This window comes from Eumetopias jubatus, unplaced genomic scaffold (genome assembly GCF_037043125.1).
Source record: "Eumetopias jubatus isolate StellerSeaLion01/CBP00866 unplaced genomic scaffold, mEumJub1_p1.0 scaffold_7, whole genome shotgun sequence".
Taxonomy (NCBI): domain Eukaryota; kingdom Metazoa; phylum Chordata; class Mammalia; order Carnivora; family Otariidae; genus Eumetopias; species Eumetopias jubatus.
Genome location: NW_028274813.1, coordinates 120320226 through 120341389, shown reverse-complemented (window position 1 = coordinate 120341389; position 21164 = coordinate 120320226). Strand labels below are relative to the sequence as shown.

Sequence of the window (21164 nt, the reverse complement as noted above, 5' to 3'; positions counted from 1 at the left end):
GGGATCAAGGTTAAGTTGTGTGTTATGCTTGATTTGAGTGGAACATTTGCCTAGAGACTACTGGGAGAGGAAAACGCGCTGGTGGAGAGAGGGTACTGGATCATAGACGAACTTGAAGGCTAACTTGAGTACCAAAGGAGGACTTCCAAAGTCTTGAGTGTCATGATGGAAAACAGTGTTTTAGGAAATGCAGTTAAAGAGATGTTTGTTTCCAGCTCTGAGTGAAAGGATGTGGAATAAGTTACTGGCAATAGAGAAATGGAGATGTCCCTTCCCTTAATGAATCTAGGACACAATCAGCAGAATTTGTCAGGTGACTGGGAACGGAGAGGAGAGGAGGTAGAGAAGCAGAAATGAATAGGAAAGTAGCTATAGGAGACTGGTTTCAGACTCGCACATTGGAGGCAGGTGGTGTGAGGACTGACCTGAGGTGCCACGCAGAGGGACCGAGGAAACCAGACTGAGTGAAATAAGGAACCGCTTGTGTTTTCTCTACCTGAGAAGTTTGAAAAGTGCAATAGCCCTAAAGTAAGTAGATGGAAATAATGAAGCACACGTTAGCGAAGTAGAAAACAAATATTTTATAAAAAAGATCAATGAAGCTGAAGTCAGTTCTTGGAAAAGATTGTTATAACCAATACCTATGATACGGTAAAGGTGGACACAGGTCATTACACATGTAAAGAGTGAGCCCTAACGTGAACTAGGGACTTCAGTTCATAAAGATGCATTGATAGGGGTTCATTAAGTGTAAAGTGTACTGCACTCGCACTAACACAAGGTGTGAATAACAGGGAAACTGCTTGTGAGTGTGTTGGGGGTGGTGGTTGAGAGCCTCTGTACTCTCCGATCAGTTGTTCTTTGAACTTAAAATTTCTCTAGAAAGATAATTCTATTAAAAAATATTAGCAATACAGACGATTTCTGGTCATCTTTTAACATGAGTGATAAATATCTAGCGAAATTGATCAAGAAGAAAGGCAAGGAGGAGAAGTGCAGCCTGCTAGGGGAGAAAGTGCTGCAGGGATGGGAAGGTGGGGGTGGGACAAGATGGGCAGCAGCCCAGCAACAGGCTTAGAGATGGGGAGCTGGGACCCACCACGGTGGGGTCAGGAAGAGAGAGAAAATAGGCATTCCAGAAATGGAATTTGTTGGCAAAAATCTTTCCACAAGGTCCAGATGGTTTAACTCTCTTGTTCTAGCACACATTCAGGGAACAAATGTTCTCAGTTCTGCTCATCCATTCCAGAACACAGCGGGGAGGAAGCAGGGAGTACTCTCCAGCCCCCCACCTTGATTCCCGAAGTGGGCGAGAGTAATAATACAGGACGGGACAATGCCATAACAGCCGTGTGATGGGAGATGCAAAAGTTAGAGCCATTATTAAGAAGCAGAATCTGGAATTGTATAAAGAGCTAGTTTTTCATAGCTAAATAGAGTTTATCGCAAAGAATTTAAGATTGGTTTAATATGTCATTTCATCATGTTAACAGATTAAAGGTAAGAATGTCATGATCATTTCAGTAGATGCAGAAAACAGAATTCAGCCTCCTTTTTGATAATACCTCTTAGCGAAGTAGGCATAGAAGGGAATTTCTGCACTGTGATATGGAGTATTTACAAAAAATCATGTACCCGTAATGATGCAGTGTTGACATTTTTGCATTTATATTCAGGAATAAGGCAAGGGCAGCTCCTTCCCCCTTCTGCTCATTGTGTTCCCGCTTCTGCTGTCACTGCCCTGGAGGTTCTGCGGCAACCACAAAGCGAAAAAGAAAAATAGGAGTTTTAGAAAGGGTGGTATGACTTTGTAGAAAACGCAGAAGAGTATACAGATAAATTGCTAGGATATTAATAAGAATTTAGCAGCCTTCAGGATACAAAAGTCATTGAAAAGAGTATACATGAGCAATAAGCAGAACATATAATAGAGCACTTATATAGCACAAAACATGTCCCTGTGAGATATTGGGGAAAACGTAAGTACATGCTCACAGATTGCTGGACTCAGTATTTTTAAAATGACAGTTTTCTTTCATGTTGACCTGTAAGCAGTTCTTGTAAAAAATTTCAAGTTTTTTAAAATTTGAATTTGATATGCTGATTCTAAAATCATGCAGAACAAAGGGCCAGTAATGACTTGTCTGTAAAGACATGTCTGAAGAAGAGTAGGGTGTGCAATGTGTCTTACCGGATGGCAGGACTTACTATGAATCTACGATAGCTTGCGGTTTGCAGTTGGCTGAGGGATAAAATTGACATGGCCCAGAATAGCAGGCCTAGAAACAGGGATCCTGATTTATCACAGAGCTGGCATTTCTGATCTGTAGGGAAAAGATGAGCCTCTCTATGCGTTGTCCTTGGACAGTTGGTTATCTATATGGAAAATAAATAAAGTTGGACCTCTACCTAACACTGCACACAAAAACCAGTAGCACGTAATTAAAATACTTATATGTGAGAGGCAAAATTATAAAATTTGTAGAAAATAATACAGGACAATACTTCTATGACCTTAAGAGAAGATTTCTTATATAAGACAAAGAAGTACATACCATTATGTAAGTTTGATCAACTCAACTACATTAAAACTAAGAACATCTATTTTTCAGGAGACACCATAAAGAAAGTGAAAAGACAAGCCTGGTAACTGGGGGAAATAATGACACATAATTGACTAAGGGCTAATATTCAGCGATTATAAATAACTCTTATCCAAAACAGAATAAATCTATAACACAACCATTAAAAAGATGGACGAACATCTTGAACAGGAAACTCAGGGTAAACTCATAGAAGGTTCCTCAACCCCACTGATAATTGGAGAGATGTAAGTTAGAAAAATATTATCATCCATCTGATTTGAAAAATTGCCTGACCATTTCAGGTGTTGCTGAGGTCTGGCAGGAGAGGCTCTAATTCACTCTTCAAAGCGTGGGACAGTTCAGTCTCTTCGGAAAACAATGTGGAAATAGCTAGTAACATTGAAGATGTGTGCATTTAATATCTCAGAAATTCCACTTCTAGGTAGTCTACCAAGAGACAGACATTCATCTGTTAATGACAGCTCAGTGATAGTTTAAAAAACTAGAATCCATCCACCTTTCCCATCACAAACAGCATGGATGAATAAGGTGTGGTGGCTTTGTGTAGTGGAATCCTACAGTAATGGAAATGAGTGAATGATGACTATGTCTGCCCATCAATATCCTATTGGACAAATCTCAGGAATATGATATTGAGCAGAGACAAAGTGACGGTACCATATATGTGTGTGTGTGTGTGTGTGTGTGTGTGTATGTATGTATGTAGAGTATGATTCCATTCGTATAGAGCCTAAAACCTGCAACTCTAAATGACATATTGCTTGGTGGTACACTCATTTTTAAAACTTAAAACGAAAGCAAGTGAATGAACAAGGTAAAATTTAGGATAGTAGTTACCTCTGAGCCAGGGGCACAGGGGGACGTCAAAAGTAACATAAATCTTTTTCTTTCTTAAATAGGATGGCACCCACACAGGTGTTCACTGTATTATTCTTTTTGCTGTATATATGTTTTGTATCAACTCAGTGCTTAAAAACACATGTAGAAGAATGACCAGCGACGAAGACTTTGGAGGAAGGCCTCAGAGGTCAGAGAGGTGAAGGGGAACCAGCAGTACCATCTCAGGAGAGCTAGGAAGGGAGCTAGGAGATTGCAGACTCCTAGAAGAATCTCACACGTGCGTGTGTCCACACCCGCACGCAAGGGTCAGAAGCTATGTCTGTCTGATGCCACACTGAAATCAGGAAGATGGAAGGTTAGGATGATTGTGTTTGGCCAGAGGTCGCTGTAGCTTTTAGGAGTTTGGTTTTGCCAGAGCTGCGGGAATGGAAGGCTGTCGGCAGATTAAGTTGATGTGGGATGAGTGAATGTGGCAGTCCCAGGTCAGTAAGTTATTCCCGCAACATTTGAATGAAAGAAGTGAGTCAATGTAAAGGTGAAGAATTTTTCAAAGGAGACACAGTGGAGAGAAGTAAAGCAGGGCAAGCGACGGCGGTCCTGGAGAGGAAGGAAGGAAGTTAGTGAGGCGTGCAGGGCCGAGGGGGTGCAGGGGAATGGTGGCTCAGTCAGTGCCGATGCGCTGCGGAGCCCAGAGAACGAGGTGTGGGCCATTGTTTGTGATATTAACACTGATAAAAGCCATCAGCTAACTGGTCACATTAGAAATACCTTCCACCATACCGTTCTTTTTTTTAAAAAACGTGTTTAAAATCTGATGATTTGGGGAAAGGAGTGAAGGCTCCTCATGCTTCTAGACACCTTCTGTTTCAATCTTTGCTGGGACTTTGTCGAATAGCCTAGGAGTAGGGAAAGACAGGCTCTGTTCTGGATGTGCAGAAGGGATTCCTCCACATGCTACTTCCTGTGACTTGTTCACGGAGTACCCAGTCATTCACGGCCCACATGTGAATGAGCAGCACTCTGGGGAGGGTGTGTGGTATTGGAATACATTCAGAAAGTTCTCCAATCCTTCCCCACTTGTAACAAATACAGAGGGCTTTTAGTTTAAAAATTGTGTGTTTAAAGCAAAAGTCCAACTCGGTCCATTTTAATGTTGACTTTTTAATTCATTGGGAAGTAAGGATGCTTTTGTTGCATTTTTACAGTTAAGGTACATGGACAGCAGAGAAGATGAACAGGTTCGAGGGATCACTATGAAATCCAGTGCCATTTCACTACATTATGCGAAAGGTAAATCTGTGTTTTAAAGAAAAAATAGTTTTGTATCTTCAGTGTCCTTCTTTCTCTTTCTGAATTAATTGTATGCCTCAGTTTCTTTGCTTTACATTCCACACATTTCATCCTGGCCTCCAGATGATCTGTTGTCAGAGACAGGCTGTCCAGACTTGGATGCAGATGGGGACCTCTGACTGGCTTGAGGGCAGAAGAACGGGCAGTTCACACCTGCCCCCCATCCACCCAGGCGATTGTATGGATTTCTTCACAAGGACGGTCAAGAGTCTCAGGACTTTGCTGGCTCAGCCTTAGTGTTCCATCTCCTGGCTGGATCCTTAATCTGTCCTATGGCCTCAGTGTTGGATTTAGAATCTTTCTTAATTGGGTTGCCATAATCATTACAGCTTGCTTTCCCCAAGTCAGGATGTCATTCCACGGTAATACTTACAGGAATTTACGTGACAGAAATAGTCTTACAAGTATGTGAGATATATATTCAGTGATGTTCACCAGAAAGTTTGTATTAGTTAAAAAAAATGCCAACAACCTTTATGTCTGTCTTTGGAAAATGGTCAAGTGCACTGATACTTCCTTCCCGTGATAAGCATACGGCTCTTCAAACACCTGTTGGATCTATATGTGATAATATAGGAAAAATATGTTGAGACAAAAAGCAAGTCGCAGAGTAAATGCTTGTACGGTAAGAGTGTGTTTTGGTAATAAAATACTATGTGTGTAGACAGAGATGTCTGGAAGGATGCACACTAAAACCTTAACATCCGTTATCTCCAGGGGCTGAGTTATATGAAACTTACATTTTCTAAAATATTTATTTTTGTACTCTTTGGAAACTTTACACAAAATGTGCCTTTTTATAATTAGAAGAAAATAATAAAGATGTATTTCATTTCCCTACGCGACTGATCTGTGGCTCATCTTTCCCAGTGCCCTGTGTCCGGCCCTGGCACCAGGGGGCCTTCTGCCTGAGGCGCAGCTCTAGTCCCTTTAACGTCAGTCTGCAAAATATTTTTGTACTAAACCAGTTTTGAAGCTCTTAGGTATTCTCAATGAATTCCTAATGTTTAATATTTAAAGTAATGCCTTATCTTTTTAAAACTACCTCTCATTTTAAAGGGTATGTCCTCGTTGTGTGGCATGGGTCAGTTTATTTACTATCTCCCCTTATTTTTTATAGACTTCAAGAGATTTGTACCTTCCTCTCCACACTCTTTAGTCTGTTTTTATTTGACGATTCCTCTAGATGTCTGTTTTAGTTGTTGCCTCTGAATTTGGTCTCCAGTTCTGCCAACCCCTTTTTAAACATTTTATTAAGGTTTACTTTATATCACATAACACCCATTCCAATTCACTTGTCTCCCTGGCGTGGTGTTGTAGTAGAATGGCTATAGGACCCTGGGGATTGAATGGTCTAACCTCTGCTTTGTTGACCCCTGACCTTGGGCATCTCGCTCTCAGGTTGTTTTAGATATGCTTTCTTGACTGCACAGAACCAAGACTTTAGCTCGCTTGTGCTGAGGTGGGATGGCTTATTGAAAGATTATGAGTATCACGATATTGGAGACAGTATTCATGAAAACCAAAAAAACAGGAACATCGAGTGACATCTCATAGAAATTGAAGCCGGGTGTTGATTCTGGATCCAAGGTGGCCCTAGAGACCATTAGTACAAGTTAACGGGTCTTCTCTCTGGAACTCCACTCTTATCATCCCTGGGTCTCATCCTCTGTCTTTGTCTCTGTTACCCTGTAAGCCTTTTCTCTCTTTCGTAGCTTTTGCCTACTCTTAGTGTCCCCATCTTCACAAACTCACTTTGCCCTGACCTCTCATCTCAACTTCTGTTTTTTCACCCTATTTCCATTGCTTACTGCTGCTTTGTCTTGTGTTTCTGATCACACAGTCTCAGGAGCAAGATGTGTCCTAGCTTATCTTTTTATGCTGGGCCCTGGCAGAGGTTGCACCTATGGATTGGCCACCCTTGGGTTGGACGGTCGCCTCCTAGCGTGTTGAGTGGTGATTGGAGTGGAGTCATAGAGGATCAAATGTGTCTCTCTGTGCGCACGACTGCCTAGAGGGGGCTTGGGCGTAGGCAGTTGCTACACCTGACGATTGGTGCAGAGTCTTCTTTTCCCTACGTACAAAATGGGGATAGAAGTTGGAGGTGCTGAGTGAGGCACATGCTGTCCGAGCGCCTCCAAGATAAGACAGCATTCTCGTCTGTATCTCAGTACGGATTCTCTGCGAGAGGGTGTTCCTGCTGTGAAGGTGGGGCAGTCTGAAGGGGACCTCCTCCCGGGGAAGGGAAGCCTGTTGGTTGAAGAAACTCCACAGGTGATTTTTATTTCCCTGTGTCTTCCCCTCCTTCCTGCCCCCTTCCAAATAACCTCTGTGGTAAGAATCTTTGCACTCAATGTTAATTCAGTCTGCTCTGGTTCTGACTCTTGATTTAACTGGCTTCCAAAAGTTTTTTTCAAATCCTTATTTGGATTAAAAGAGAGGGCATTTTCCTAGTTTAAAGTAAACATGCTTACAAAACCCAGGTATGTTATTGAAATGGTGTGGAAAACCCAGTTATATTGTAGAAGGTGATACTTCACATTTTCCAGGGACCCGGTTCTTCCTTGAGAAAATGGAGCCTCTCATCTTTACAATTGTGACCAAAATTTGCTACAAATGTTGGGACCATGTTGTTAAACCTTGTTATTTCCCTATTTCTTACCTCCCTTTGTCCTTCCCGCAGGGATACCATCCATTTATCTAGTCATTTCAAGAGTTAGGAAATACTATACATTGTACATTCTATAAAAAAATCCTAAGGGTATGTAATTCCTTTGAATCCTTTAGCCCAGAATTCAGATAAAGATGAGAGAAATGTCTTTAAATGGGTCAAATAATTTGAAATTCATAGAGTATTCTTCGAATAGTCTCAGGGCATATTGCTGCCATTTCTACTGTGTAGCCATTCTTTATACCTGTGAATAAATATTACTGTTGCAGAACTTCTGAAATGTTCATTCTACTTCATCTTTTTAAAAATTCTAAATTCATTTACAAATTTGTATGTATTATAGAAAATTCAACATATTATAGAATATGCAGTAAAACACAAGAATGAAATAAAAACCACCCCTGGTTTTACCACATTGTGTTTTCGGTTTTTACATCTAATCCAGCCATAATTTTATGTGTGTGCGTGCGCATGCACACAAGCTGTGAGGTAAGTGTCTAACTTAATTTTTCCCCAAATCATTAACTACTTCTTACAGCACCAGTCACATGTGACCATTAAGTCGTATATTATTAGTTTTTGACGTGGTGTTGGTATCAATACCTCTACCTGAGCAAGGCAGGCTAGACAGTGAATTAATTGTATCCACCCCTGAAATACACCCCAATACCCCCAGGTCGGGGTAGATGCCATTCTGCTCCAGCTGACTGATGTTATGTGGGAATCTGCTTTTTCAAGAAAAGTTGGCTTCGGGCTTTTGGTAAAATCCTCCAATTTTTAAGCTGTTGGCAACTCCTTTACAAATTTGTGAAACCCCCCATGGAAGAATTGCAGCAGGCTTTAACTTAGAGGCTTCCGGTTTGTGATGTGAGGCTCACAGGCCAGCTAACAGCCCGGTTCAGTGAGACACTCAGCGTTCATCCACAAGGCCACCGAGTGGAGCTTGGAGGCCAAGGACAGGCTCTCTGCAGGCTCTCTGGTCTTAATGTGCAGAGACGGGTCAGTGGGAGACCGAGTCGTGCCACCCACATTCACACCAGGCCAGCATGTGCTGGAAAGCCTTTCTTACTGAGATGCGGTAGCTTCCTTTTCCCTCTGGAAATGTGAACAGTAACCCACGGTCCCAATTATTGTCCTATTTATGGGACAGGCTAGGAGTCGGGGGGGGGTGGTGGTTCCATCGTCTGTCCCTTACTTGGCTAAAGGTCAGACTTCTTTCTCTTAAGATAACGCTTTTCTCTGTGAAGCATTCTGTTGGTGCTGGGTGTAAGAAAATGGGTGCATGTTGGTTTGGTTCTAAGCCGAGTGCCTCATACACATGATTTCATGGGTACTCCTCACAGCAAGCCTGGGAGATGGGTACTACTGTCCTTTTACACACACAGAGTGGAGTTCAGGGAGTTTCAGAAACTTTCCCACAGAGAGAGGCGTTAGCATGTGGCAGTGGTCCTGGGAACCAGATGATTCCGTTTCCAGCTTGTTCACTGGGACCAGCAGTCTCCTGGAGGTCGGTCAGTCCAGACCATGGCCGATGGCTCCTGAAGCGTGCCTCTCTCCTGTCCACGAGGGATTGCTGGGGCTGCTTAGAGACATCTTGCAGCCAGCATTGCCCACATCCGGGCTGTTCTTGGTCACCACCCAAGATGGGAGCCTCCCTAGCCGTCTCTTCCCCATGTTTCTCTGTGATGTTAAGACCCTCCCTCAACCTCCTGCTATTCCCTTCCTTCCCAAAATGTACTCTGCAAAGGTTCCAAGGTAAACAAGCATCTCTCCATCCTCAGCGTCTTTTTGTTGATGTTCTCTCCTCCGCTGCTGGCCTGGCTGTTTTCCCAGGACACTGCTCTCCTTGGACTCATTCTGCCTTGCTCCATCCGTCTCTGGGTTAAGACATGGGGTTGCCATTCTCTTCATCCCCTGCTTCTAGTTCAAAGCTTCATTCTTCCAGCCCTGTTTTAAAACCCCCCTTTCTTTTGAGATTCATACGGCCTGTTAGCCTCTTTCTTGTCGTCATCAGCTCCCGAGGATGGTGCAAACCCATTAGCGACGTTAGCGCCTGACTCGTAATTGTCCTTCTTACCCAAATCTGCCAAGGTAGGTTTTACCATTCCTGACAACGAACCCTCCACCGACGTGGCCTCTCAACAGTGGCAGTGGGTAGATCTCCACTTCTTCACCCGCTCTCTGTCACGGCTCCTTTCTGGTTGTTAGCATCGTCTGGAACTGCCCGTCTTTGACATCTCAGGTTGGAATACTCCCTTCCCCAGAGTCTTCGATCCTCCTACTCTCTCACCTGTGGGGTGAAGTACCCATTCTTGGACTTCATCAAGTTCTGTTGCTCCTTGAGCCCCGTCCGCATCCTGCATTCACTGCCCGCCTCTGACCGCCCGGATCGGTCATGTCACTGCCAGTCCCTCCAAGGGCCTCAGTTTCTTTGCCTTCTGTCATTTCTCCGAGCAGAACTGTAACCATGGACAGAGCTAGCGCTACACTTCTTCCTTTTCCTGGGCTGGGGTCTTGGCTGGTCCTCAGGGCTACTGACAGACGTGTGCTCGGGACTTGGCTCCTGCTGAGTTTCTTCTCTCCTGTATCTTCACTGACAACTTGACCATTAGCTTTTAAGGCTGCTCACTCCAGTCTGTCTCATTGTGAAAACAGATGCTCATTCATCCTTCCAGCTCCACGTCCCCCTGCCCCGTCTTGGTCGGGGCATGCTGCGTTCACTCTTGGAGCGGCTCTGACAGTGGCACCTGTGCCTTCCGGTAGTGACACGTACAGCCCGTATGAAATTGAATGAAAGATAGCCCTCAGTCTCTGACTTTCCCTCGGGGTTGAAGTAAACAGATTCTAAGCAGGTTGCCAAGGTTTGGAAGACGTAGGTTCCAAGAAATGAACATCAACCCTTTTTTTTTTTTAGACAAGGCTTCTTTATTCTGGTTCTTATTTTATCCTTACAGGCAAAAATGCCAGTAAGTAGAAAGGTCAAGACAGTGTAGTCATGTAATTGCTAGATTTCCTACCCACGCAGCAGGATTTCAAAGGTGGCGAGGTTCCTAGCGATGTCAGAGTTCAGGGTGTGGCCCCAGTACCAAGTGGCTGGCATGGATGGGCACGCCGAGAAAAACCACAAGCCGGTGAGGTCAGCCGTAGTCAGAGGTGGCCCACGTGTGGTCTCCTTTGTTTCACGTCGGGGCGAGGGTCTGGAGAGGACTTCGGGACGGGGCCATGCAGCAAGAAAACTTCATTTGTTTGCCGTTCATGGTTGGTTGTAGGCCATTGTCTCACTCCTCTCTAAACCACCTCACTCCTGACATTCCTACCATCAGGATCAACCGCCCACAACCTCTTCTTGTAAGAGCCTTCTCACGAAGACCCACTCGGTTCCCCTGCAGAGACCCGTTACCTGTGTTGGCAAATAGGAGATAAAATGTATCATTATTTCAGTTCCCTGAAATAATGAACCATATCAGTTGATTTACTATAATCTTACATACTACTTTAAAATAGAAAGGGAGGATAGTGGTATTTCCTGTGGAAACTTCCTGTGACAACTCCTGTGGTTACCATTTAGTTGGGGCCTAACTTTTGTCCATAAGTGTTGCATGTTCTGTAAGTCATGTGCCAGGGAACGTGTTCTCACGTGGCTTGGGTTTTGTCCGTGTTCCTGATACCATTGTCGTGAGATATAGTGTTCTCCTAACATGCCAAAACAGAAGAGACACTCACATGAGGTGCGGATCTTCGTCCACGAGTGGATGGACATCTCCCTTTGTTTGAAGGCACGTTGTCTCCCATCAGCTTTGTGTGTGTGTGCTAGCGAACGTCTTCCGTGTTTCGGAAATTGAACATGACCTTGTGAAGTTTTCCTCTTCACAAAGGAGACCTTGGCAGGCACTGGTGACAGATGTGCACCTTCCGTGAGGCAATTACCCGTGGCACCCTAAGCCTGGAGGACTCACGGGCATGGGAGGGATGATTTTCCCATAACTCCCCGTGAGCAGAAACTGTCTGCAAGATACCTGCCATGATTAACTTCAGGACTTCCAGCTTTTTCTTTTCCCCAGGCTCCTGGAACATGGGAAAAAAAAATAAAATGGATTGGCGCTCTGCCGATTAGAGCAGTCCCTGAAATGAAGAGGTGTGTTTTGGAATGCCTGGGAAGTATGGCTTAATGCGCTAGCAGGAGTCAGTCCATATGCGCCTTTAGGACCGTGTGGCAAATCAGAAAAGTCATTTAGCATGCCTAGAAGTGAAAATTTCCTTTAACAGGAGTCATAATATCTAACGTGATCAGCCCCACACCCATTTATTTTTTTTTTTTTTTGTTTTTTTATTTGTGTGTGTGTGTTTGATGCTCACACACACAAACGGTGGTAGATGGCATTCAGGGAAACAAGTCTTAAAGAGGCACAGCGTGGCTGAAGACAGCAGAAGAGTTGGGTTTATGGGCTTTTTTTTTTTTTCCTCTGATGGATATTGGACTTCTTTTCCCTACCTTTGAAATTTAGTTTTGAAGTTACTTGGAAAGAGTGAAGATAAAAAAAGTCATTGAAAGTCAGAGACCGGTTGTATGCTGAGCTCTGTGCTTCTCAGCTGTGTGGGTGACCACGGCCCAAAGCCTTTCTCTCGTCAGGTACATTTGAGAAGTCAGGCTTCTTTATTACAGAGCTTCTCTGAGCCTTTAGTACATACGTGTGTTCTGAGCCTCTTCCTCACCCCGAACCCCGCCCCCCCCCGCCCCGCATTTCCCAAAGGTTTTTGGTCACGCAGTCTTATTTTTTATGTTGCCTATTTGCAGGTGAAAACACTTGATATATCCCTAGCTTTCTGTTGTCTTTGGGATCTGAACTTGCTGTCCTTGAATAAATTTCAGGGGGTCTGGAATTGGGTGCATTATTAGGGGAGGGTAGGTAGGTGGATAGATAGATAGGTGGATTGGTAGGTAGGTGTATTTGTTTTTCTGAATGTCATCTAAAAGGTCTGTAACCCCAGTAAAAGGCAAGAGCACTATTATGTAGGAAGCCCGGAGTTTCTCTGTGGATGTATTTTTAAATTCTGTAAGGGACCTGACAGCAGACACAGGCTCTGGAAGTTCTGTCTCAGGCCTGGCTGTTGTCAGGCAGGGTGGGAGAGCGCTTACAGTTCTCCACACTTGGACTTCATCCAAATGAGCGAGCAAGTGTTGTTTCCCCAGCTGCAAAGTATAAAGGAATCTAGGACCTCTATAGGAAGTGACTAAGGTCATTAGACCGACCTGGGTGTGTTTCTGGCTGGCTCCTTGTGTGACATTGCATACATCTCTTCCCTTTGGGGGCATGTTTATCTATGAAGGGTTAGGCTAGGAAAATGTGGAGAGATTTTAGGAATCTCACAGCTTCTGTTTTACGTGATGGGAGCTGATAGGACCTTAGACCCTGCTAGTGCTGCTCATTTTCCTTTGCCTTATTTGGTAGAGAGCTTGGGCTTATCCCAAAGGGTGCTGTGAGCCCTGACAATAAAAAGCTCCACTGAGGCCCAGGGGCCACCGTCCCAGGGCCCTGGGTCTTTGACGTCTTTGGTTTTCTTTGGAGATGTCCACAGTCCTCTGTCTGGTTGGAGCCTTCCCCGGTGGGTGCAGCAGAGCCAGGATTCCTTGTAACTCAACTTGCACGAGAAGACCTGGGACAGGTTGGTGGTGTGTAAGAAGCAGCCCATCACTCATTGGTGGCACTCTCTCCCACTGAGCCCTGGTGCACTTTTGAATCCTTAACCTAGTGTTTAGAAATTCACCCCCAGTGGACTCTCAGCACATGGGATGAACTTGATGCCATCTTGAGTGGTGTGGTCAAAGGTATGTCTTTGGAGTTAGATTGGGTTTGAACTTCTACTCTACCGTTTTGAATTGTTTGATCTTAGGCAGTTTACCTTGGAGTCAGGTTCTGGTTAGATGTACTCAAGGAAGATATTTAACTTTTCTGTGCCCTAGTTTTTCTGCTCTGTGAAATTGTGCTAATGGTACTAACAACTGTAAAGGGTGGTTGCTAGTAAACACGACCCAGTGTCTGCAAAATGCTTAGCGTGGTGCCAGGCGGAGTCCACAAATATGTGGTGCTTGCTCAGTATCACTGTCAGCTAGGGAGTGAGGCAAGTCGTCAGCTGGTTCAGGGCACTGGGCAAATCCTCTAAATGGCCTGCAACGTGTGTAATATCCAGCCCTCGGGCCCTGGAGTAGCTCTGCAGCACACGAAAGTAGAAAAACACTGAGTTAGGAGGAAGAGCAGAAGTAAAGTATGTGGGGGAGTCTGAGCGTGTTCGGTGGTTGCTTTGCCTTTAAAAGAGAACTGTGGCGACGCCCGGGTGGCTCAGTCAGTTAAGCGCCTGCCTCCAATTCAGGTCATGATCCCAGGGTCCTGGGATCGAGCCCCGCATTGGGCTCCCTGCTCGGCGGGAAGCCTGCTTCTCACTCTGCCTTTGCCCCTCTCCCCCTACTCATGTTCTTGTTTGCTCTGCTTGCTCTCTCTCTCAAATAAATAAAAAATCTTAAAAAAAAAAAGAACCGTATCAGGTTTAGCAAATGGGGAATGAGCGTAGACATCTAATGAATTACTATTCTTCTGCATGGTTTCTTTCATTATGTTTCCAGCGTGAAGTCTTTGTAACCTAGGGTGGCTCATTGTTCTGGCTTGTCTGGGACTGACCTAGGAGTTAATGGGATGTGGGACTGACTTTGGGGTTTGATGGGATGTGGGGCTTTCAGTGCTTGGGACAACTCTGCATGAGTTATCATCCTATTAAAAGCTCAATACTCCTGTTTGTCAAGAGGCTGGAAGGAGGTGCAATCTGTGTGTGAGCACAGAGCACATTGCTTGGCACATAGTAACTCCTCCTTAAATTTTTGGAAAATTGAATCTAAATCTCAGGTTCACACCCCGCTCTCTGAGAGCTTGTAGGACAGTAGTGGCCAAGTGCTTTGTGTCTTTTTAAATTGGCATTTCCCGTTTTGGCCCCCTGTGAACAGCTTTTATGCCCTGGTATTAGTCTCCACTTGGAATCTGTAGAGTGAAATAGTAACATTTATCTTGTAGGGTTACTGTATGGATTCAGGAAGACATGTGTGATTAGCACATGAAAAGTGTTTAGCACAGTGCCTGGCTCACAGTAAGCTCTTAGGAAGTGGTAACTTTGGGAATAATAAAATCCTCAATGTTTTCTATAGATGTTCCTTGGAATCAATAGTTCCATCAGTGGGAATTCCTAAGTTGGAACGACAGCTGTTGATTGAGCTTTTTGGCTTCTTTAGCTTTATTCAGTCATTTCTTAGCACCTTTCTTATTCTAGAACGCCTCCGGGAGAATGTCGTGTACCTGCACAACTGAAAATGTGTGTTTTCAAATTCCATTTTAGATAACGAGGAGTACCTGATTAATCTGATAGACTCTCCAGGACATGTGGACTTCTCCTCGGAAGTCTCCACAGCTGTCCGCATTTGTGATGGGTGCATCATCGTGGTTGATGCCGTGGAAGGAGTCTGTCCACAGGTAATAGGTCGTAATGTGGAAATACGTAACAGGTCAAATAAAGAAGGCGGGGAAAACAGGAGGGACTGGCCGCTGATGGCTCTGTGCCATTTTAGATGGTTCCCCGACAGTCAGAAAGTTGGTTTTACATTTCATTCCATAATGTTCCAGTCTGTGATGGCATTAAGTCACCCACGCCCAGAAGGGATCTTGGCGAGGATGACTTTACCTTTAAGAACCTGGAAGCATCTGTGATGCCCTCTCAGAGTGGGACTCGGCCAGAGTTGGGGAGATGCTGAATTTGGGGAAGTGGTTGATGGCACGATACTGAGCCAGTTCATCCCTATGGGAAATTCTTTTCTGTTGGCTTCTCAGGCTACGCTCATGCCTCTGTCCACCTACACACCCACTCCTGCCCCCCACCCCTTCTCTCTCTCTATCCTCTGTGCCCTCAGGCTAGTGTTTCTCCTTTGCTCCAAAGGTGGAAAAGTTCACCAGGGTGATGTGCTGGGCGTGGACCTTGGAGTGGCTCTCCAAGCTCGGTTCTTATAAGGACTTGTTTAGAGGCCTTATGTTTTATCTCAAAAAATGTCACCTTTGTATCCCACTTCTTAACATACCCTTGTTTGTTGTAATATTTTTTAAAAAGAATGAGAAAAGCTTTAAATTACTCAAATGGACAAAATTTGATAATTCCAAGAGGTTGTGCCGTAACTGTCCTGTCACCTCCCTTCTGGTTTCCCCTGAGGGCATCGGTCCCCCAGCCCAGGAAGCACAGCCTTAGTCTCTGTCCTGACAAGATAAGCGTCCTTAGTACACCTGACTCCAGAAGAGCAGAATAGAGGTTAACTGTGGGGGTGGGGCAGCAAGTTGCACGTGGGGCCTTCCTGGGGATGCTCTGGTTTTCTGGCCTGTGTTTTGGCAACATGAGCATTTGTTTTTTTTCTCATTATTCAGTAGACGCTGCACAATTTTATTTATCCTTCTTAAATAGTCAGTTCCATAAAGGCAAGGGCAGTTTCTTGTCTGTTGTTCTTTCCTTCTGTGATGTAGACTTCATGAGTGTTTGGGGGAGCAGCTGTTGTGATACAAGAGTATGGAAATGAGCGGATTACGAATTGGGATTTTCTCATGTGCTTTATTTCAAATTGTGAGTTTTACATTTCCCTGTTTTCAGACACAAGCCGTTCTGCGACAAGCCTGGCTTGAAAACATCCGTCCAGTTTTGGTGATCAATAAGATAGATCGCTTGATAGTGGAACTGAAATTCACCCCGCAGGAAGCCTATTCTCACCTCAAGAATATTTTAGAGCAGGTATCTCATTCTTTACTTCAGTGTTTTAAAAATCGGGGCTCCAAGAAGAGTTGTAAGGAAGCTGTTAAGTTGCCACAGAAATTCGCATCTTTAGGACGTAGGATTGCCGTGTGTTGGAGTCATCACATACTACAGCAGGGACAGTGGGGCTGGCATCCCCTCAGGAGTCCCCTCCGTCCACCGGAAGCATCCTTGACTACAAAGCTTGGGTAGTAGGTTTTGAAGCGCTCTTGCAACAAGCTTAGAGCTTTGTTCTAAAGTGCAGCAATATTAGGAGGCTCTTGGTTTTTTTTTTTTATGACCTGCCTTTAGATGACATTTTGCCCAACCATTTATGTATTTGCCCAGCAGACATTTACATAACTATATGTTGAATAAATGAATTCTCGGATGTCCACTGTGTGCTGGGGAGTGTGAATGTCCCGATAGGTCAGAGTCCCTGTCTTCAAAGATGTCGAAGTGTGGTGGGGAGACCTTTAAAGGGACCCTTGAGAGCAGCGAGAAGGCGCGGGTGTGGTTGGAGAACGTGAATGAGGGCTGCCTCACCCAGACCGGGTCAGAGAGAGGAGAGTTAGGAAGAGTCATGGGACAGAAGCCTCGAGATGGAAAAAGGTCGGGAGTTATGGCCGGGGCATTTAGGAGAGAAGGAAAAAGATATACAAAGTAAGTGCAGGAAAAAGCATAGTAGGATGTTTCATTCAAAGAGGTGCGTGTGACTTGCTGTCGCTGAAGAATGGGGTCATGGGAAGCAGGAGGAGGGAGTAGGAGGGAACATAGGGCTTCCATTACGGGGAACATCGTGTGTCACGTGTGGAGGTCTGGACTTTCTTCAGGACGGGGGTTACCACTGATGAGACCAGTTGAGAATAGTTATTTGCCGAAGGGAGGAAGGGATCAAAGTAGAGCAGCGAGAAAGCGTGGATTGATCGATGGATCTAGTTCCCTATAGAGCCAGACAAAGAAGGGCACCAGGGAGGCAGAAGGAGAGGGACCAGCGGTGTTTGCAAACAGATCCGGGCTGATCGGTTGGAATCCCGGGAGCTTGCAGGGTTTCTGAATAATAGGTTCCATCTTCTCTCTGCGGTAGGAAATAAGGTCACTTGGGAGGGAAATAGCTGAGGCAGGAAAAGGGCCCGAGGAGAGTGGTGACAAGTCCAGGTGTGAGAACTGGCAAGGGAGCGGGCTCAGGCTCTGAACTAGGATCGTGGAGTCATGAGTTCCTAGTGACGCCAGGCCCCGTGTTTGGATGCCACTCCCTCGGGTCACAAAACGACCTCACAGAAGCCATACAATTTAGTCTTGCTGGGTTTGGAAGGAATGGGTTGATAACATGTCTGTTAATTATTGTTGTAAATATCACCTCCATCCATGGAGCCCAAACTGACTGATGATTCTAGACAGCGCATCTCCCACCACAGTGTACTAAACATCTAGTGACGCTCTGCCATTTTACCCTCTCTCCTAGATTAATGCACTCACAGGAACTCTTTTTACTTCCAAAGTCCTAGAAGAAAGAGCAGAGAGAGAGACTGAATCCCAAGTGAATCCAAATACTGACCCAGGAGAGCAAGTGTATGACTGGAGCACTGGCTTGGAGGACACGGATGATTCTCACCTCTACTTCTCTCCGGATCAGGGCAATGTGGTGTTTACGAGTGCAATAGATGGGTGGGGCTTTGGGTAAGTCTGTTCGGATCTCCTTCGATCTCTTCGCATGGACTGTGTATACAAATGATTTCTTTAATGAAACTTTTTATTGTTGAGATAATGATTGATTGATACAGAGTTGTAAGAAAGAATAGAGTTCTCTTGTACCGTTTGCCCAGTACCCCCCAGCGGTAACAACTTGCAAAGCTGGAGCACAATATCACGGCCAGAATGTTGACATTGATACTGTCCATCCCAGCGAAGATCCTTCCCTAATATAGCCACCCTGCTCCCCCTTAACCCCTGGAGTCACAGGTGTCCTCCGTTTGCATAATTTGTCATCTTGACAATGTTATAAAAACAGAATCACACATTATGTAACCTTTTCTGGATTGGCTTGTTTTCAGGCAGTGGAATTCTCTAGAGAAGTAACTCAGTTGTTGCATGTATCAGCTGTTGGTTCCTTTCTGTGGCTGAGCAGTATTCCCTGGGGTGGGTGCTGTTCGACCTTGAACAACATCCGGGGTTTTCCCAGTTTGGGGCTGTTGTGAATGACGCTACCACAAACATCCACGTACAGGTTTTTCTGTGAACATAAGTTCTCATTTCTCCAGGATGAGTGCGTGGGAGTGTGCCTCCTGGGTCATTTGGCAGTCGTAGGTTTAGTGTGTTGGTTTTCCAGAAGAGGCGCCATTATACATCCCCACCCGCAATGTGGGGGTGATCTAGTCTCTCCACATCATCACTGCTATGTAGTGGTGTCGCTTTCTTTTAGCCATTCCGACAGGTGTGTATTGTTACGCTGTTGTGGTCTTAATTGCATTTTCCTGACCGCTAGCACTGTGGAACATCGTTTCCTGTGCCCATTTGCCCTGTGTGTCCTCGGGTGAGACGTCTCTTCGTGTCCTTGCCTCATTTTCTTTCCTTTTCTCTTTCATTTTTCACTGAGGTAGGAATAGCATGGAACATTGTATTAGTTTCAAGTGTAGAACAGAATAATTCTGCATTTGTATAGACTGTGAAATGACCACCATGCTAAGTGTAGTTTTCCATATGCTGGTACAGAACAAGTTTGTTTCCTGTAATAAGGACTTCGAAGATTTACCCTCTGAGCAGCTTTCAAATATACTGTACTGTATTTAACTGTTCTCTGATGTGCTGTACATGACATCCTCTGAGTTAACTTATTTTGTAAGTCAGTGTGTACCTTTTGACTCCCTTCACCCATTTCGTCCCCCACCTCTGCTTCTGGCAACCACTGTTCCCTGTATCTGTGAGGCTCTTGTGTTGGTTTTGTTTTTTTGTTTTTTGATTCCACAGATTATATATATGATTATATGATATGCATATGATATATGTATATATGTGATAGGCTATATTATATATGGTACACATCTTTATCCATTCATCTCTTGATGGACACTTAGGTTGCTTCCATGTCTTAGCTATTGTAAATGATGTTGCAGTGAACCGGGGGTTACATATATCTTTTCAAGTTCTTTTTTTTTTCCCCCCGGATAAATACCCAGAAGTGGAATTACCCAATCCTATGGTAGTTCTATTCTTCATTTTTCAGGGAGCCTCCATACCCTTTTCCATCCTGGCTGCACCAATTCCATCCCCACAGCGGGGCACGAGGGTTGTCTGTGGCCACATCCTCGCCAACACTTGTTAGTCCTTGTCTTTTTGATAGTGGCCGTTCTGACAAATGTAGGGTGATATCTGGTTATGGCTGGATTGGCATTTCCCTGATGCTGAGTGATGTTGAGCATCTCATGCGTCTATGGGCCATGTGTACATCTTCTTTGGACAAATGTCTCTTCAGTTCCTCTGCCCATTTTTAATTGCATTCTTTGTTTTTTTTGTTTTTTTTTTTTGCTGTTGAGTTGTATGAGCCCTTTATATATTTTAGTTATTAATCCCTTTTCAGATATAGGTTTTGGAAATATTTTCTCCCATCCCATAAATTGCCTTTTCATTTTGTTGATGATCTCCTTTGCTGTGTAGTCCTTTGCCCATTTTCTAATTGTATTGTTTGGTTTTTTTTACTGTTGAATTTTGGGAGTTCTTTTTACCTTCTGGGTTCTAGTCCTTTGTCTCATATGTGTTTTATAAATAGTTTCTTTTAGTCTATAGTTTGATGTTTCATCCTTTTAACAATGTCTTTCATAGAGCAGAATTTGGGTGGCTTTATTTATTTTTACTTCAGAGAGAGAGCCTTTGGGGGGAGGAGCAGAGGGAGAGAGAGAGAAACTCAAGCAGACTTCGGGCGGAGCACAGATTCCCAGTGCGGGGCTCCATCTCACTACCCATGAGATCACCTGAGCTGAAACCGAGAGTCAGGCGCTTAACCGACTGCACCACCCAGGCGCCCCTATAAATTATGCCTTTAAAGTCAAATCTAAGAATCCCGTATGGCTAGTATTTTCTCTCCTGGTGATTTTCTCTCATAGTTTTTTCTAAAAGTTTAATAGTTTTACTTTCTACATTTAAGTCTGTGATCCATTCTGAGTTAATTTTCTGTATACAATGAGAGACTTGGGTCAAGGTTCTTTTTTGGGCTACAGATGTCCGGTTACTCCAGCACCATTATACCTCCCCCACTGGATTGCTTGTGTACCTTTGTCAAAATCCGTTGGGACATCAGTTGGATACCTGTGTGGATCTATTTCTGAGTGTTCTATTCTATTTCCTCGATCTGTGTGGCTGTCTTTCCACCAGTACCACACAGTCTTGATTACTATAAGTATCTAACAAGTCTTGAGAGTGGGTAGATTGTTTCAGCCCACATTCCTCTTTTTGGAGATTATTTAAGCTGTTCAAGGGTCTGTCCGTCTCTATGTACATTTTATTTTATTTTATTTTTAAGATTTTATTTATTTATTTGACAAAGATAGAACACAAGCAGGGGGAGCAGCAGAGGGAGAGGGAGAAGCAGGCTTCCTGCTGAGGAAGGAGCCTGACGCGGGGCTCGGTCCCAGGACCCTGGGATCATGACCTGAGCCGAAGGCAGACGCTCAACCAACTGAGCCACCCAGGCACCCCTCTATGTACATTTTATAATAATCTTTGTCTATATCTGCAAAAAAAATGTTGCTAGGGTTTTTATTGAAAAAGCATTGGGGAAACTTCTGTATCAATTTGAGAATTGACATCTTTGCTACATTGTACCTTCTAATCCATGAACACTGTGTTTCTCAATTTTTTAAAGATCTTCTTTGATTTCTTTCATTAACATTTTG

At 44.3% G+C, this 21164-nt stretch overlaps 1 protein-coding gene across 2 annotated transcripts in view; it reads left to right on the top strand.

Moving 5' to 3' along the window:
• Positions 1-21164, top strand: part of EFL1 (elongation factor like GTPase 1) — a 119382-nt gene that overhangs the window by 3362 nt on the left and 94856 nt on the right. For both annotated transcript variants that reach the window (XM_028089403.2, XM_028089404.2), the window contains exons 4-7: positions 4652-4736; positions 14848-14981; positions 16138-16275; positions 17741-17955. In XM_028089403.2, the coding sequence (XP_027945204.1) occupies positions 4652-4736; positions 14848-14981; positions 16138-16275; positions 17741-17955 (572 nt within the window). The remainder of the gene's footprint in view (positions 1-4651; positions 4737-14847; positions 14982-16137; positions 16276-17740; positions 17956-21164) is intronic.